The sequence below is a fragment of the Seriola aureovittata genome, chromosome 6, assembly GCF_021018895.1.
Source record: "Seriola aureovittata isolate HTS-2021-v1 ecotype China chromosome 6, ASM2101889v1, whole genome shotgun sequence".
Taxonomy (NCBI): domain Eukaryota; kingdom Metazoa; phylum Chordata; class Actinopteri; order Carangiformes; family Carangidae; genus Seriola; species Seriola aureovittata.
This window is the reverse complement of record NC_079369.1, coordinates 13,676,393-13,694,350: the sequence shown is the minus strand read 5'-3', so window position 1 is coordinate 13,694,350 and position 17,958 is coordinate 13,676,393. Positions and strand designations below refer to the sequence as shown.

The window sequence follows — 17,958 nt, the reverse complement described above, 5'->3', positions numbered from 1 at the left end:
AGAAATTTCAGCGATGGGCTTCAGTGGATGGTCAATCTCACTGAACTACAAACACTGGTGTTTAAACGGTAAAGAACTACCTTTCCCATGATTCTCTGCCGTCATGTGGGCGAAGGAAGCTAAACCGATGAAGAGGAGCTAGTTGGCATTACTTGATTAAATCTTGATTTTATCAATTGAATATCGCCGTTTATTACTTTGTAAAATATCTCGGTAATTAGAAAACATTTTGTTATCTAAGCCACGTGTACAGCTCGGACGAACTGTTGCTGTCAAGCAGGAATCATCTAAAATAAGGTAACTTAAATTTTGTATTAGCAAACCGAGCTATCTACCCCTGTTAGCTTAATACGAAGAAGCAGCGATCAAATATTAGCTGTCTTCATTTAGCGTAACGTTATTTCCATATTGTGCTGTATTGAAGTGTTCCTTTACATTTTATTTATGTATGTGGCATTTGAGGTAATTTCATGTTGTATTTCGCGTTACTCTTGTTTTTTTTATTATTAAATAAATCTAGCTAACGCGAGTTTTAGGTCGTCATCTCCACACGCTGCAGCTCTCCCCGCTGTCTGTTACTGAGACGGATAGAGCAGCAGTTTTGTTTTGCCCTGTTTTGGTCTCTCTCTTTAAAAAAAATAATAATAATAATAATTCTATGTTACTGTTATTCCAGTGAAGACAACCAGTGTGTGTAAGAGACTTCAAGAGAGAAACAATGATGGTGTTTGATCTACCAACACACTAAGTTCCCCGGGAGAAGACATCTGATGAAAAATTACTGCAACATTACAGATTGTAAGAGTCACAAATTTTTAATTAAAGGCTAAATTAGAGCCTTAACTTGAAACCGCATGTGTGAAAACACTGGCCTCGTACTCACTAGTTGTCCAATTATGGTTTCGTTTTGAAATGAACCACATATCCTACTCTGAAACCGCTTTTAAACAAACAAGTTTTTGTTTGCCTCTCTAACCTCTCATGCCTTTGGTAGCTCCATGAGTCTGTTTTATGGCCAAACACTGTTTGGCGAAAATCTATGTAATGTAAAAAATGCAGGCGTTTTTTTAAAGACACAAAATATGTGAGGCGAAATGACAGGGTTGTGTGTAAAAAAAATCGTTGATGAAACAATTGGTCGGTAGACAGAGAATTAATCAACATTCACGTCGATTAATCATTGAATTTTATTTTTAAAGTACAAATGCCAAAATTGAAATGGTTCCAGCCTCTCAAATGTAAGTATTTGCAGGTTCTCTGAGTCTTATTTAATAGTAAACTGAAAAAGTTTGGATTCCTGGACAGACTAAAAGTAATTTGAAGACGTTACCTTGGACATTTTTCACATTTAATCATTTTATAGACTAAATGATTAATAGATGAAGGAAAAATCAATAAGTAGATTATTCACTAATGAAAATAATCTTCAATAGATTTTAAATGACAGAATTTTCTAACTGATGAAACGCTATATAAACGCAATATAATAATTGTTTCAGGTCAGCTAATTTTTTTTTTTTTGTTACAGCAGGCATGGAAGACAAGGCAAATGGTTCTGTCGACACCAAAAGGTATTGTTTGCATTGATTAACATTGATTATTGAAAGATTTAAAGGAATGTGTTAAACTGATTTTACAGTCCAGTGTGCATGCACATCAAATTGAATCCATACACTTTTGACCCCACAGCCCAGTAGAGAATGGTCAGATGCCGGACCCTGCCAACTGGGGGGTCACCGATGTCGTCAATTACTTCAAAGCAACAGGGTTTGAGGAGCAGGCCACGGCTTTTCAGGATCAGGTTGGCGTGCTCCTCTGCTCAACATTCCTATCACATGATGAAAACAAACTAGGATGTCAATCAAATATTTCTCTCTCCACCTGACAGGAAATCGATGGCAAGTCCCTGCTCCTGATGACACGTAACGACGTCCTGACAGGGCTGTCGATAAAGCTCGGCCCTGCGCTGAAAATCTACGAGTATCATGTGAAACCGCTGCAGACTCAACACCTGAAGAGCAACGCCTCGTAGCACCACAGGCCGTCCGAACACCCACCTCAGTGACAATCATTGTGTCAGGAGACCCCAGGTTAGCTGCCACTTCACAAAGACTCCTCTGGCCACACTGGCACCTTAACCGGATTTGAATGCTGTATGTTTTTATAAGCATGGACCCCTAAATGGGTTGCACATGGAGTCCACTCAGCTGTTTACCCTTTCAGCCATTCTTATTTCTGCTGCTTGAGATATGTATTTTATTTTATTTTTTGTGTGTTTTATTTAAAAGGATGAAAATTTTGGGGGGGGGGGTACTCTGCAGGTATGATTTTGTGTGTCTGTGCGCGCGTGTGTGTGTGAACATGTGTTTATGCGTGTTTGCAAAGTGAATTAACCCATGTTGGTTTAAAAAAAAAAGTATTTGTATATAAGATGATATATAGCTGAAAACTGTGTGTTCTGTCGTACCTGAACACTTTGATACGTGCGGAAAATTATTCCGATGCATCTCATTTTCCCCTGAAATCATTTTTTATGCCCTAAAATGCGCAGCTGAGTCCATGAGTCGTCCCTAGCATGTAACAATGAAGCATTTTGTTTTCCCAGCCAACTGATAAGCCTCTTTGTTTCTGCACACCTACATTATTGAGGCTCTAAATATGAAAATATTAATGTGTATATATTCTTATTATGTTCCTACCTGTGGTGCTTTCAGCATTGTCGCACAGACAACTGTTTTGAAGTGTGTATGACCAATGTATATGTGCAACATAACACTGGAGTTTGAATATCTGAATCAAAGATTTTCAATAAATGGTGCTCTTTTCTCACCAAAGAACAATATTAGTTTATAAGTTTATTGATAGTGGTTTCCGTTTATTTAGTTTTATTTACTTACATATTTGCCTTACAAGCTCAAACACTTTAATCATGATTAGGAAATCATTAGTTATGATCTTTACAAAACAATTTAAAAGGTAATTTTTTTTTCATGGTTAGTCAATGTGATGTGACATTGACTTGTCAAGCTTATTAATGTTGATATGTTGATCACGGCAGCCGCGTTTTCTGGATTCGTCTCTGTGCCTTCACAGCTTCGCTTGCTGTTTCCTGCGTACTGTCCCTGTGATGTTCCCTGAGGGGTTATCCAGGGGAAGGAGCACCTGTGAGGAAAAAGAAAAATACAATAATATCCTATATTTCCTTGTCTAAACAACTTGAAAGATTCATTGTAATCCAAACTCACTTCATCTTTGTTGGTGAGGCCCATTTTTGTCATGTCTATGGTGAAGTAATGCTGGTTGGGCATGACGATCTCTATTTCATCCACCTGAAAGACAATACTCACGTTACACCCTGAGTTTTCTGAATAAGCCTGTTATATACTGTGTTTTGCAGAGTATTGAACTTGAAATATTTTTTATAATGTGTTTGTATGCGCTCAAGTACGAATGTAGAGAAAAGAACAGATTCTTTTGATATGTCAATGTTATTTAGTAATAGTTTATGTAACCACAAATGCTTGTGAGGTGATAGCGAGTGTATTGATCTCATGATGTAAATGTGGGTATACCTCAGGAACTCTGTCCAGGACCAGAAGTTGTGTGTCATAAAGGGTCTTCTGCACAGAAGGTGAGAACTCTCCACGACCGTAGGGACCAGCAAACTTCTCAATAATTGTCTCCTTCACGCACTTCCTGCAGAGACAGTGATGTGATGGGAATTGGATGTAGAAAGAATTCACTTTTAGCATTTTTGATATAAGTCTCATTTGAAATAGGAGAGATTTTTCTTCTGTTTTGTCATGCATACTAAACTAAGATGTTTAGTGAGTGCAGCGTTCTCCTTCATAAATTACCATGCAGCGTCAAAGTTGACATCCTGAACCTTGTTGTAGCGCCACCTAGCATAGACGGAGGTGCAGAAACACCTGTCCTTGGTCTCTTGCAGAGTAGTGAAGCGGTCTCGGAGGAAACCCTCAAAACCAGACTGGGTGGTCTTCAGCACCGTCATGTTCTTCACCCCAGTATGAACCACCGGGATGCCTGTGTGGGGAACAGTGAGTGAGTATGGAGCAATCGGAAACATTATGAAGCATTTTGACAGTTTGCAATGTAGCACAGAAGAGATATGTCACAGCAGGACACGCTGGACTCACTAAAATACGAAATGGAGCTCATCACAAGACTAGAATCCATAGCATCACTGACAAAGCGTGTAACCTTAACTTTGTCTCCCCTTGTTTGCACCACACCACAGGATTTAATCAACAAGCATCAAGGCTTCAGACTGGACATACATGTAGATCAAACCACAGCATCCGCACATCAGCATTCATACGTTTACTATCTGCTGAGCTACTGAACACCTTGATGCTGGGTGTGTGCCCTGTTGCTGCTGTTGCCTGAGCCACACCTGCCTTGATTACAACAACATTTTCTAAGGAATCAGCTGAGCCAAGAGTTTTGTTTACATAGAGGGAGTTGGAAGTAAATGTTTTGAACTCCTCTCCAGTAGGGTTATAGTAGATTTTTAAGTTGTCTCAGAGAAAGTAAATGCAAAAAATAAATTTTCAATACCTTATATTCAATCCAAAATACCGTGTGTGTGTGCATGTGTGTGAGTGTGTGATTGTGCTTACCATGGAGATTCTGTTCAACATCGCAGAAGCGACAAGCCTCTGGGTTGAAGATGAATGCATGAGCGTGTTCTACCCCGTTCTGAGAGAGAACAAATCTTTATCTCAGTCCATTACACAATCACACTCATTTACGGCAAATGGTAAAACGTTTGATGACGGATATAAAAATTTTTGATGTGCTTCGCTGATGAGTGTGGTCATAAGTGTGCCCTGACGCGCCTGTAACCACACCCAACAGTGATGTCACCAAGTTGAGAATTTGATCCACAATTTTAAAGGATGCTTAAGTTACTCTTCAGATTGTTTGTTAGAATAGGGGATACTCTACACAGCTATGACGAGTAAAATCTATCCACTTTTGTTCAGGACCGATCGCTGAATCTTGTATTTTACCTTCTCCAGCCTTTTCCACGGAGCCTCCTCCATGTAAACCTTGGCCCTCAGCACATGGTTGAAAGAGGTCAGGAAGTGACTACAGATATCCAGGGAAAACTGCTCGATGGTCTTTACCTGAACAGATGTGCATCGGATAAAAAAGAAGAGTGACAGGCTGTAGATAAAGCAACCTAAAGAACACTCTGTAATATGAGAAGCAGTGTTGTCAGATATTAATGGGAACATAAAGGCGCTGCAGACTTTAACAACGGTCATGACTGGACAACACTTTAGCAGGAAATGTTAACCATTGATGTTATCTGATCGGCGTGTGTTTGAGCCGTGAGTAAACAGCAGTCACTTGAGGAAAAAGAATGGCAATTTCCATGACCTGTTAAGTGACTGAAAAAGCTGTTTTCTATTTCCCTAAACTAAAGCTGTATTAACTGTTCTGGGATTATGACATTAAATGTAATATATCTGTACTTTAACTTTCCTTTAAACAAATCAGGATCCTTTTGAAATTTAAAAATATAATTTATTCAGTTTGTAGAAAATGAACCTTTAATAAAATCTCAATAAGTAGATGTGTAAGTACTGTATGTTGCCATCAATGCTGTTGAATCTCTCTTCACCTCAGACGTGTGTGTAGCTGCTCCTGGTTATTTAAAGCTGGACAACAGAGAACCTTCTTCTCTTAGGTCTTGTGAAACAAACAAATCACTCAATGATTTTTAGTAAATTTAAATAACTCCTCAATTGCACAAGTTTAAGTTGTGTCTATAATAATGACACCTTTCAACAAACAGTACTAACCAAGTGTGCCTATTTCCACCTCTGTAATGGACTGTAGCAAGAATTAAGACTTAGCCTGGACGGATTCTGAATTTCACTACTGTACTGTTTGTTCAAAAACACCTGTTTTACTGAAAATATGACCATATCACACCAGTTGGGGCCTCTCTACTTTCGCTGTGCTTTGGCTCCTCGTAACATTAAATATTACATGACCTTATTTCCATACGTTATGAACATAATCCTGCTAAAATCTTTTTTTATCCTCTCAGATTGAGAAATTTGTGATTTTGGAAGCAACTTGCAGAGTCGAGTGTTACCCTTGCACCTTGCCATGAATCCTGAGTTTTCATCTCTCTTGAAAAATTTCCTACAGACGGAAATTGTTGTCTATGGAACAATTCAACTATTGTGATGAGAAGGAATTTGACGGGTTGCCCCTTATTCACACTTTATAGGGTGTGTGGTTTGTAGCTACATCCCTGCTTGAGGTTACAAGATGCGGTGCACTGCCATGTTCCATGTTGTGTCTGTCAGTAGAGGTGGGTGACCTACCCCCCTGAGCTTGGCCAAGGCATGGACTGTGTTCTTGATGGTGTCGGTGGGGATGATGTCTGAGTTGTCTCCGGTTAGATAATCCTTGCGTGATTTGAGTGTAAGCTCCACGTCGGCTTTGAGCTCGATGATGGAGTGGTGGCTTCCCTGTCTCCTGATGACCAGCACTTTCACCGTGTTCTTGCCGTAGCCTGTTCGCACAAACTCCACATTCTGCACACACACAAGGGACAGATTATTGTTGTTGTTGTTTTTGTTGTTGTTGTTATTGCAGTTCAGGACTTACCACTGATGTAAACAGGCCCTTTTGTGCATAAGTACACATTTTTCTGATATTAACTGTAGATTTACTTTATTTGCAGTATATATGTTGTTGGATTTTCTTCTTCTTTCCTTTAAAGTTTGGTCTTGGGTGTTGTGTTAACTGTGTGCTTTTTCGAGTTTGTTACAAGTATTTCATTTAACGAGGAAACCTTTTCCTACAATTGCTTGGGCATGATTTCTGTCAACACACTACATTCATCCCTGTAAGTCATGACTAAAACAGGTCTTAAGACAGTGAAAAAAACACATTTTAATTTATCAATGTGCTTTTGTGTAGGATAAATGAAAATAATGTATATTATTTGATTTCTCCAAGACAATCAGTTGTAGCAATTAATTAGAAATATAATATCCACTGCATGAGAGAGTAAGAAATATGAAATTAAATCTGTATTGACAGAAATATTTGGACGTTTGTAGTTTACAATTCTAATATTTGCAGGGTCAGGGTGTTCGCCGCATGGCCGTTGAACCCAAAAATTATCCAACTCTAGTGTTGGATCATTATTTAAGGAGGCCCGAAGTTGATTATGTTCTGTAAAAAGGAAAGAAAAGATAGTGACTGTTACCTTTTCTGAAGCAGTTGCCATAGTGTCTTCTGTTCATACACCCGCTGTCTGACTGAACTCAGCCCCTGTGCCGTTTCCAGCAAAAGGGTGTCTCTACTGATGGAGGAGGATTTTGTAGAGAGGGTGGTGCTACCTTGCACTCAGGCTATTTGAAGTTTTAGGTGAAGTTTAACCTGTTTTACCTGTCCTGTGTGTTTTACTTTCAGACATGGAAATCATGCTCTATTACATGCACATTGAGGATCACAGAGAAAAACCAACCTACATTTCTCAATACAGATCATTTTGTTGTGTTTTATTCTGGTCTATACCTTCTTCACCTTACTGGTTCCCAATCTTGAAGTAACTTGAAAACACAGATTACATAGGTTACAGATTAAAAAGGTAACTGCACAACTCAAGTTTCAGTGACTAGCTTCGAAAATATCCTTTTCATTTAATTCGTCACCTCAGTTGTTGCCATTGACAATGTAAAAATAAAATGCTAAGTCAGATCAAAGTCTTTCATTTAATAGTTTTCTTATAGTTACATGGTGAGATAATTTTTTCGACCAGATGGTTTTCAGTTCAGTAATCAGCAGTTCCATCACTAATAAAAGATGACTGTGGTCGTACTGAGAAGCTCCCAGGTGTGAACAGGTACAACACTTTGAAGATGAAAAACTGTCACAAGATAAGTAAAGGTACAACATAAAGACTCAAGGTTCTTACGCAAACAGTCATCAAAACATTTAATTCAATATATCCCCTATAAACCCTCACAGTCCCTTCAATATTCCCCTGTCATGTGACTACATCTTATGACTTCCTCTTTTGCATGTGCAGGCAGATGTACTGTATCCACTTTCAAAGTTACTGAATCGCAAGGCACACGACCTGACAACAGATTTCAGATTCACTTTCTTTGTTCCATGCTGTGTTCACCTCAGCTACGGGGGTCCTTCAGCATGGCCGCACACCTCAGTTTATGCCTCCAGATTGTTGTCATGTTTCTGTGTTGCACAGCATGTAGCACTGGCATTTCCTGTAGAAATGAAGCTGGTGAGCCTGTTGATTGGTGAGTTGATTTTATACATGAAAATACACTGATGACAATGAAGCTTAAGCTAGTTATACCACTGCGTTTTTAGTTACAGTGGATGAAATGTCTTGTGTCTTTCAGCAGCTAACTATATTGTTGGTACTGGCTATGTTTTGATGCATTGAGGCATGAAACTGACACAAACTATGTTAAACAATTTTTTGAATATTCCCAAGATGTCCTCTTTTGTATATATGAAGAAAAAAAAATTCTCTCTCCATTCTCTGCAGGTTTATCATTTACAAGCTGCCCAAGTATAAGATCGGTGAGGTCGGCAGTGGGGTGGACTACATGTACCTGGACCCTTCAGTAGAGAACTGGCAGATGAGTAAATTCACAGTTAACATCAGTCAAGGAGCCATAGGGAACACACTGAACCAGCTTTACATGGGAAAGGCCTACAAGGTGAGGTTATGTCCCTATGGATTTCATACACTGATCTCTATAGAGGATGACAGAGACCCTTGCGGCATTAATCAGATTTAACACAGCTCTGCTGTATGTTGGTGCCAGTTTGCTGAGTGGACACTCCTTTGTTTTCTATGGGGAAGTGAACTGAAGTTGCACACAAGCATCCCCAACAATATAATAACACAATCCTTCTTCTCTAAAAATGACAAGTTGTTTTTTAACAGCTAAGACTGCTGCCAGGATTTTCCTACTTTCAGACAGAGCCAGGCTAGTTGTTTCCTCCTGTGTCCAGTCTTTGTGTTAAGCTAAGCTAACCAGCTTCTGGATGAACAGAGACTTTGATCCTGTCATTTAGCACTCAGCAGCATAAAGCAAATTAATTTTTCCCAAAATGTCAAACTATCCCTTTAAGAAATTACAGTAACAGAAATTTTAAAGAAAAATCACATTGCAAAAAATGTACATATAATATATGTGGGCTATAAAACAAGTTTTTCCCTCAGTCTAACAGCTCAGTCTACGCACTCTACAATGATGCTCCACCGATCCTGGATTACAGGGAAGAATACGGACACACTAAAGGTACAGTGGATTTTGAAAAAATGATCAGCTCACAAATTTTGAGGATCTTGCTTTGATCTTATTAAGATGAATTCAGATTGTGGCTGGATGAAAAGGCTGGTAACACTGGTAAAGCCTGAAGATCCTAAACTTCATAACTGGAAAATATCACAACATGTAGCCTACGGTAAAACACAACAGAATATACAGTACACTGTATGAAGTCCTATATCTTTTACATAGCTGTTATTTTACATCATATGTGTTAGTGTGTATGAAAACTTTAAGTATTTGGAGAAAAATGTGAACAAATTTCAAAATTATGCAATTTCCTCCAAATCTATTTTAAATTGTCCACCTCTGATATCTCTTTTTGAAGAGAGGGCGCCTGAAGGTATCATTGTGAAAATATTTTTTTCAGTGTGGTGCATTCAGGGACCTATCTATATTTTTGTGTCTGTGTTAATTACTTTCAGATGTATCTCCTGGGTAATTTTCAGGCTTTTTAGTCCTATGATTTTGCAAAAAAGAACAGATCAATACATTTTTTCAGGGGGAGGTAATGGGCAAAGAGCATCTGTTTGATAACAGCTGTTGACTCTGGACACAACTTTGATGGGTTTCATGCAAGTGTGGGTTTGTTGTACGTGCTTTTGTGTGTAGAGTTGTTTGTGTGCATCCTGCAGGGGTGCTGCTCTTTGACCGCTCTCAAGGTTTCTGGCTATCGCACACCATTCCCCACTTCCCGTCGTTCCCTGAGAGAGGCTACCTTTACCCCTCCTCTGGTAAAGTCAATGGCCAGACTGCTCTGTGTGTGACCTACCAGTACGAACAATTTCTCCATATTGGTGAGTAAACGCTCATGACGCAACAGGGCCTGACCCATTCCTGCTCTGTACACATCCCAGACTTCAACTTACAAAATTCTCTGTTTGCTGAAAACAAGAAAACATTAACATTGTGACTTGAGTTTATGTAAGTTCATAAGTAGTTTATATACATACAGACATTCATGACTCATAATGTACACACACCTGAAAAGGATTTGTCCGATGATGTTTTAACGTTACATAAAAGTGAAGTAGGAGATTTTAAGACAATTACATTTGAAATGAAAAATATTTGCATATTTATAAATGGCTGATTTTTTGAATAAGGGAGAAGGAGTAAATGTAATTTTAGGATTTAAAAAAAAAAGTAATGTTTTTGTGAAAAAAGACACAAATTATTATTCAAAGTAGAGTGTTTTCATTTGTCATAAAACATGTCTGGTGGGGTTCTTTAAAGTATTTTTCCCATGTTTCCAGAGGACACTGTCAGATAACAAGACACACAGAAACACTATGAGCAAAGCTGTTGAATAATGTTGTCAACAGTGATTTTGCACTGGTAACAAGATTTTACTCATTTAGAGTTTTGACAGCTGACGCCATTTGTTTTGTATTGTACTGTGATAGCCTGTGTTTTTGACATTATCGAAAGGCTTTTGAGTTTTACCAACTAAAGAAATATTTTAATAGCTTGAAGCTCTCTAAAGACATATATTCACATTTGGAGAAATCCGAGTAACAGCCGTCAAACGCACAGCAAAAGGAGAATATCAGTCGGTCTCAATTTTTTTTTTGCATTTAACCCTTTAAATAAATAACAAAACATTTTTTCCAACATAGAGTATGTCTTATTCCTCCTCCTCTTTTTGATGCATTCCCATTCTTTTCCAGCAAAGCAGATGGTTTACCTTTACCCTCGTTTCTATAACTGCTCTGTACCTGCTGCGTTCTCGGCCGACCTGCCACAGCTTGCCCAGTTATGTGAGGGCTCCAAACCACCACTGGGCTCTGATAAGGGGGTGGAGCAGCTTTTCTCAGTCCACGGGGAGAAGTTTGTCAGTTTTGCCAAATCTGAACGCTTTGTGGATGGTAAAGTATGCCTCATGTACTGTCAGTCATTTATATTAGTTATAAGTTACACGACCACCATTGTCACTTCAACATTTATGCCACAGAAGAAACCACAGCTGTAAACTCTGCACAACTTTGCAAAAGCATCTATCTACAGTCTTGTTTGCACATTTAACTTGTCTGCCACAGTCACTCATTATCAGGTGTAGACACACTATCATATCAGAACAGTGATGTGCATGAACACACCCCACCCAAACTTTTCAAAAGTACTCACTGTTGTGGCCCCCTACAGTGAGGCAATGTCTACTTGTACTTCTTATCATATGGACAGTTGTGTCCACACATCGCAGCTCTGAGCACCTGATATTTAAATGTTCAATCATCCAAAAAGTTTGCACTTGCATTTAATATTTACATCTGAAAAAGACTGCACATGCAAATGATTTCATGAGCTTATCATGTCTTAATTCTCTTTAGTTTTTGAGAATTTGAGACAATATAAAACACATTATATAAAACATTAAACCTTTTGTAACACATTTTAATAACCAAGTTTACTTTCCCAAATAAAAAATATGTTTTTAAAATTTTATTTATAACCATCTTTTTTGACCCTCTCACTGGTGTTCATTCAGATATCTACACAGGATGGGTGGCTCAGGTCCTGGATGCCGACCTGCTGGTGGAGACATGGCAGAGACAAGGTCACGTGCTGCCCTCCAACTGCTCCCTGCCCAAACACACCATGAACATCAAGAGGATTCGGCTTTCTGGATCAGTCCTGTTCCTGTCCTACCACGACCACTCCAAATGGTGTGTGTCGCAGGCTTATGAGAACCAGGTGACCTGTCTGGGCGACCTGAACAGGGAGAGGGCCCAACTGTGGCGTGGTGGGGGGCTGATCTGCTCCTTAAACCCCTTGATTTACAAGGCTTTCAGACAGGTAGTGGACTGGTATATTGACTGTTGAACTACACAGGAGGACAGGATGGCTAGGACTGTATCAGTCTCCGACTCAGATTTAAATCTGTTTTAAAGTTGTGCGACTAAATGTGGAGGTTGATCCTGTTAGAGGCCTCAGGCAATCAAATTAGACGTCAATTAAAAAAACAAAAAAACAGGGCTTTAATAGCTGCTTAGCTAATTGGATCCTAGTTGAGAGTCAAACTTATATCCCAGTGAATTCTCCTTCCATTTATGCTTCAGCTGGAGATCTGTAATATGTGCATCTTGACACACAACAATTGCACAAAAAACTTTGCTATATCAGAGGAGAAAACAAAGTATGATTTTGATTTGCAAATGTCAAAGCTTTAGAATCTATTGATTAAAATAATTTAATGTAAATAATAAAGATGCAAGATACAAGTGTTTCAGTCATCACTGACTCAGATTTACTGAAAGCCTTCATCCACTTGCGTCACAACACTTAACCTACCTGTGTTTGAGTATAGGAAAGTTTATTTCTTCACCCTCTGTGACTATCAAATGTTTTCTTATATCTTATGTGGTTGGAGACTGTCTCTGCATTCGCCATCATTATGTTCGGGCAGTTTTTACTTTTGGAGGAGGATGCAATGGGCTTAAACCTGAAGTAATTGGTGTTTTGGGTAAACGGTGTCACCTAGTGGACAGACTGGTATAGTATTGTTAAGTGTGGCATTTTCTCTGTGGATTATTACAAAGAGTACATACTGTACCTACACTGCTCAGTACACTACTGACTGTTGTAGCATAAATTCTTGTTTTCCTTAAACAAAACAAAAAATCTGCTTCTGGGTTAAAATCATTTCAGAATCTATTTCTTTAGATTCGTATTCTTGATAGTTTTAAAGACATCAGTCTTATTCTGTCTTGTTTAAAGACACTAGTTTCTATTCTAGAAATGTCCTCAAACAAGAGAAACTGCAATGGTAGCAACTGGAATCACATTAATATCCAACCACCCCTCAGCTTTTAATTTTTATTCTGCACATCCTGATGCGAGATTAAACTTCCTCTGTCAGAACCGCTTTTATAACTTACTGTTTGACTCAAAATTGAGATTTTAATTTGTCAACTTCAGTGTCATGCTGACGGAAGAAGAACATACAGACAGACAGCTCCAGGCCCCACCCTTTCAGATTGAGATAATCAAATTACAGCAAGACAAGTAGATAACTGAGTACCTCAAAGGGTTCATGCTGTTGAAAACTAGGAAACAGCGATTGTTATTGTTAAAAAATTTGTGTCATATACAATCTTTTAGTACAATGTGTTACAGAATTGGTTTACCAGCAGAGACAAAGACGACAAACAGGTTTTGCAGGCCAACGACTTTTCATTGTTATACTTGTAGTTACGATTCGTCCAGTTGGCTGCTTTCAGTAGTGGGCTGGCATGATTTTATCTGTAGTAATTCCCTGGAAATGCCGGTTGAGTGTATGAACTTTGACAATGTCAAGCAACCTGTCAAACCACATTTCACTTTATAATGACTATTCTTTCTTAGTAATAATAATGAAAATGCTTTAATAGAATAAAACAGTATAGGAATAGTTTTAGTTCTTTGTGGTGCAGCATTTCTTTATGATTAAGTTACAATAAAAGCTTTCTGTTTGAAGAGTAACTCACTTGTCAATATCACATCAGCATTTATTAAAACAATGAGTCAAACTGCTTCCTACTGTGCCCAAAGGCAGATAAACCCCTCTGTTGTCCACTGCTTAAAACAGCCATGTCATCAGACAAGAAATCATTGAATAATTTGCAGTGAAGTAAACCTTTTGAGTGACAAACCAGGAAGCAGATAAAAGTGTGTGTGGGTTTCAGTTTCATTTAACAGAGAGATATGATGAGAGCAACTTTACAAAGCAGGTATACAGTTTGCTCTGAAGAGGAACAAAGATGGCTACATACGTAAGTATTTTAATATTCATATATTAAAAATCATGCTGCAAATAATAGTAGTTGACTAGGGTGTTGGTTGAAGTTGTGTATGCTTTGTGTATGATATGTGTCCAGGAAGTAGCTTAATAGAAAAGCAGAACCCTCTGATAACCTGCCATCCTGTTTGCACCACATTGATCCTTAAGTCAAATAATGTTCTTGAAGCATCTATTCATTAATCTATTCACAAATATTTTATTTTAATATTTATTTTATATATATGCTTGATTCTGTCATGTTTGATTGTTTCAGAGAGCAGTGATGCAATTCATCTTCAGTGTTGGGATCCTTTTTCAAGGGTGTGATTCAGATGTGAAATGCAGGAATGACAATGGAGACGAGGTTGACTGGTAGGTGCAAATTTTGAATTGTGGCAGTTTATATTTTCACAGATTCTCAGTTGGATATGTACTAGAATATATTTATCTCTATCCCATTAGGTATATTTTATACAAGTTGCCCAATGTGAAAGGCCGTGGTTTGTCGTATCTGTACATGGATGAGAGCACTAATGGATGGAAACTCAGCAAAGAGAACATCGGCAGTAAAACTGGCACTCTGGCGAACACCCTGAAACCTCTTTTTGACTTCTATGACAGAAAGGTAAATTTATAAAAGGATACATGTCTCTCTGACATGACAGTCTTCAGTAGACACACTAAATCAGAGTTTCACTGTTTTTTTGTAGATTGAAGGCTTTGGATACATGCTCTATAGTGATCAACCTCCAAATCAAAACGCTCCATCTGCATCATTTGGCCACAGTAAAGGTGCGAACAGAAACATTCCACTTTATTGTTTTCAAAGAAAAATACTTCACAATGTAACAAAGCTCTGTTTCTATTCCTTTCTACTGTTTTACTTCCTACAGGAGTTGTGATGTTGGACAGACAAACTGGAGTTTGGCTCTCACACAGTACACCAAAATTTCCAACATATCGCAGTAAAGACTTCTGGCCAAAAAGTGGAAACGCTAATGCTCAAACATTTATGTGCATGACTTATTCCTATGATGACTTCAAGGAAATAGGTAGATAATGCCAGTGATATTGCCATCTTGTTTTGACTGAAGTTTTTCTCATTTACCTGAAAGAATGATAATGGAATTAAAAAAACTTGTATCTAAATTCTCAGGATTGCAGCTCATGTACATCCATACTTATCCATATGACTGACATACCAAAAACCTTTCCAAATGAGCTGAGATGTGTTGCACAGCGAAACTGCTACCCAAAGAAGGGACCCTGGTTTAGAGAGACGTCACTGACCTCAGTGAGAGGACATCAGTTCCACAGCTTTGCAAAATACACGCGTTTTGGGGACGGTGAGTGTTTGAAGTTGTGGGAGTTAAAATTTCGTACTACGTTGATCATAAACAAAGCAAAATTAGAAACACATTTATAAAAGGCTGTCTGACCTGCTGTCTATTGAAAATGACATCATGTGCATCACTGCCTTTTTGTTTTATTTGAGGTGTTTTTTATTTATTTATGCATAAAATGTATTTCTAAAATTGTATCCCCACTGTCTGTGTGTACATGGGCTACTCTTAATTTCCATGGTTAATAGTATTATGTTCTGCTTTGTTTTCCATACTATTGTAGATCTTTATTCTGGCCTTATTGCAGATAAACTGGGGAAGACTCTGTATGTAAAGAGCTGGGGAAAGATGAAACGCCCCATGCCCTCTAACTGCAGCATCCCTCATTATGTGTACAATGTGAAGGAAGTGCAGCTCCCCAAAATGAAGCCTTTCAATGACACTGTAGATCACTCCAAGTGGTGTGTGACACCCGATGGTGGCTGGACCTGCATTGCTGATATGAACAGGGAAGTGAGCCAGATGGGCAGAGGTGGAGGAGCCATATGCACCAAAGATGTTGCAGTTGGGAATGCTTTCTATACATTGATCACACAGCCTGAACCATGTAAAAAGGCACATACACAGGAGCTTTAAAGGCACAACCCTCATTGAAATGTGTTGTCATGCTTTCACACATATTTTGGTGCATGTTCACCCCTGTCTCTTTTAGTCTGCATGATGTAGTTTTATTAATTAAACACTGCATTGTTTTTATTTTTTAAATCATGTTTTAAGCATTAAAATAAATAAACACAGCTGAATGATTATATCAATATTAAATTACAAATTCCATGTTGCTCCAGGTGTTTTTTCTCTTTCAAGTGATTAATCCTTTTTCAGCCATGGACAGATTAAACTGTTTAGGGAACCCCTGGGTAAAATGAACTGCTGGTTCATCATTATTCTTTTCTGATTATGTGTGATTATTTCAGATGACAATGATAGCACTGCTCCTGGGCATTGGGATCCTTTGTCATGGGTGTGACTCAAAAGTGACTTGCAAAAATGACAAAAAACAAGGAGGTGGACTGGTTGAGAGGACATCGGTTCCACAGCTTTGCAAAATACACACGTTTTCGGGACGGTGAGTGTTTGAAGTTTCAAACATATATTTGAGAGGCAGATAGGCTACGATAGACTACTACCATTCCACCCACAGGATTGAGGCAGTAATTTGTGGTGTTGGATTGTATTTTGTTAATATGTATTTAGGAAATGTTGTCTCTACTGTGTATATTTTCAGAGGGGAACTCTTTTGTCATGGTTAATAGTTTTATGTTCTGGTTCACTCCCTCATTTTTTTGTAGATCTTTATTCTGGCCTTATTGCAGATAAACTGGGGAGGGCTCTGTGTGTCAAGAGCTGGGGAAGGATGCGTTGCCCTCTGCCTTTTAACTGCAGCAGGAAGTGCAGCTCCCAAACATGCAGTCCTTCAGTGACACTGTAGATCACTCCAAGTGGTGTGTGACACCTTATGGTGACTGGACCTGCATCGCTGATATGAACAGGGAACAGAGTCAGATAAAGAGAGGTGGAGGAGCCATATGTATTGAAAACCCTGGAATTGCAGAGGCTTTCAGAACCATGATCAAATGGCCTAATCAATGTGAACTTGGGCGTCTAGATAATCCCAAGGTGCTGAACACAGGGAAGAGCAAATGCCAGGTCAAGATCTGAGCAGCTGGTAAGCGCAAAAGAAATTTTCCTAAAAAAACAGCCACACCGTTTGCAGTGTGGCTGACTTCCTGGTGCACAAAAAAAGGGGCCCACAGATGTTGAGGGAGTGGAAAGTGCGCTGACCACATTTCTTCATACCACTCCAGATTTGAACCAGAGACCTTTTGGTCCCAAACCTGCTTCTCTTTTTTTCCTTTTTTCTTTTTTTTTATTATCTTCTGCATGTCATGCTCATTCTGTGAATGCAAATAAATATAATTAATGTTTCCTTTTAATGTTTGGTCTGTTTTTCTTCCTGAAAAATGAATATACCCATTCTGATAAATCTATCTTAGACTCTTTTAGTAGCGTTTGTCCAACTAACAAAGTATTTTGAATCAGATATCACGATGATGAATCAACTTAAACCATTAAAAACTGCAATGTACAGGCAAGATCTAGCCAAATTTACACCATAGTATGCTAACTAGATATCTAATTCCTAATTTGTAATTATTAAATTTAGGAAATTCAAATCACTATAGATGTAGCTTTGGTAACTGTAGTGGGGAAGTGCTCAAGCTTTTGCTTAAAGGAAAAGTAAAAATAAAGTATTACAAGTAGAAACTCTACATTTCAAGTTTCATTTGCAGAGAAATCACAAGAAGCTGAAAAGTATGTTCCTACATGGTTGGTAATCTGCAAGAGGGCCCCAGGGTTGAAAAGCAAGGGCGTAGGTTCACATATGGACATGTCCCTACCTATATTTTGGGAGGACAGAATTGTCCCTACCAAC

At 38.6% G+C, this 17,958-nt stretch overlaps 3 protein-coding genes and 1 pseudogene across 4 annotated transcripts; 3 read left to right on the top strand and 1 right to left on the bottom strand.

Annotated features, from left to right (window-relative positions):
• Positions 1–88: 88 nt before the first annotated feature.
• On the top strand, positions 89–2,840 carry samd13 (sterile alpha motif domain containing 13). 2 transcript variants are annotated; one of them, XM_056378572.1, is made up of 5 exons: positions 89–297; positions 677–798; positions 1,532–1,571; positions 1,690–1,801; positions 1,889–2,840. In XM_056378572.1, the coding sequence occupies exons 2-5, from the start codon at positions 771–773 to the stop codon at positions 2,030–2,032; spliced, it is 324 nt and encodes a 107-aa protein (XP_056234547.1). In that variant the 5' UTR covers positions 89–297; positions 677–770; the 3' UTR covers positions 2,033–2,840. The 2 variants fall into 2 exon arrangements, with proteins under 2 accessions (XP_056234547.1, XP_056234546.1); XM_056378571.1 differs by having other exon boundaries at positions 1,529–1,571.
• On the bottom strand, positions 2,836–7,416 carry uox (urate oxidase). Its single transcript, XM_056378570.1, has 8 exons — positions 7,259–7,416; positions 6,366–6,578; positions 5,034–5,150; positions 4,641–4,719; positions 3,858–4,044; positions 3,573–3,696; positions 3,246–3,329; positions 2,836–3,162 (listed from the first exon to the last, which is right to left on the bottom strand). The coding sequence occupies exons 1-8, from the start codon at positions 7,277–7,279 to the stop codon at positions 3,088–3,090; spliced, it is 900 nt and encodes a 299-aa protein (XP_056234545.1). The 5' UTR covers positions 7,280–7,416; the 3' UTR covers positions 2,836–3,087.
• A 689-nt stretch (positions 7,417–8,105) lies between these two features.
• Positions 8,106–12,587, top strand: LOC130170874 (deoxyribonuclease-2-beta-like). The gene is made up of 6 exons (XM_056378566.1): positions 8,106–8,315; positions 8,570–8,744; positions 9,254–9,332; positions 9,998–10,159; positions 11,033–11,230; positions 11,851–12,587. Exons 1-6 carry the CDS (start codon positions 8,170–8,172, stop codon positions 12,183–12,185), a joined length of 1,095 nt encoding a protein of 364 aa, XP_056234541.1. The 5' UTR covers positions 8,106–8,169; the 3' UTR covers positions 12,186–12,587.
• A 148-nt stretch (positions 12,588–12,735) lies between these two features.
• LOC130170876 (deoxyribonuclease-2-alpha-like) lies at positions 12,736–17,458 on the top strand (annotated as a pseudogene).
• The last annotated feature ends 500 nt before the right edge of the window (positions 17,459–17,958 follow it).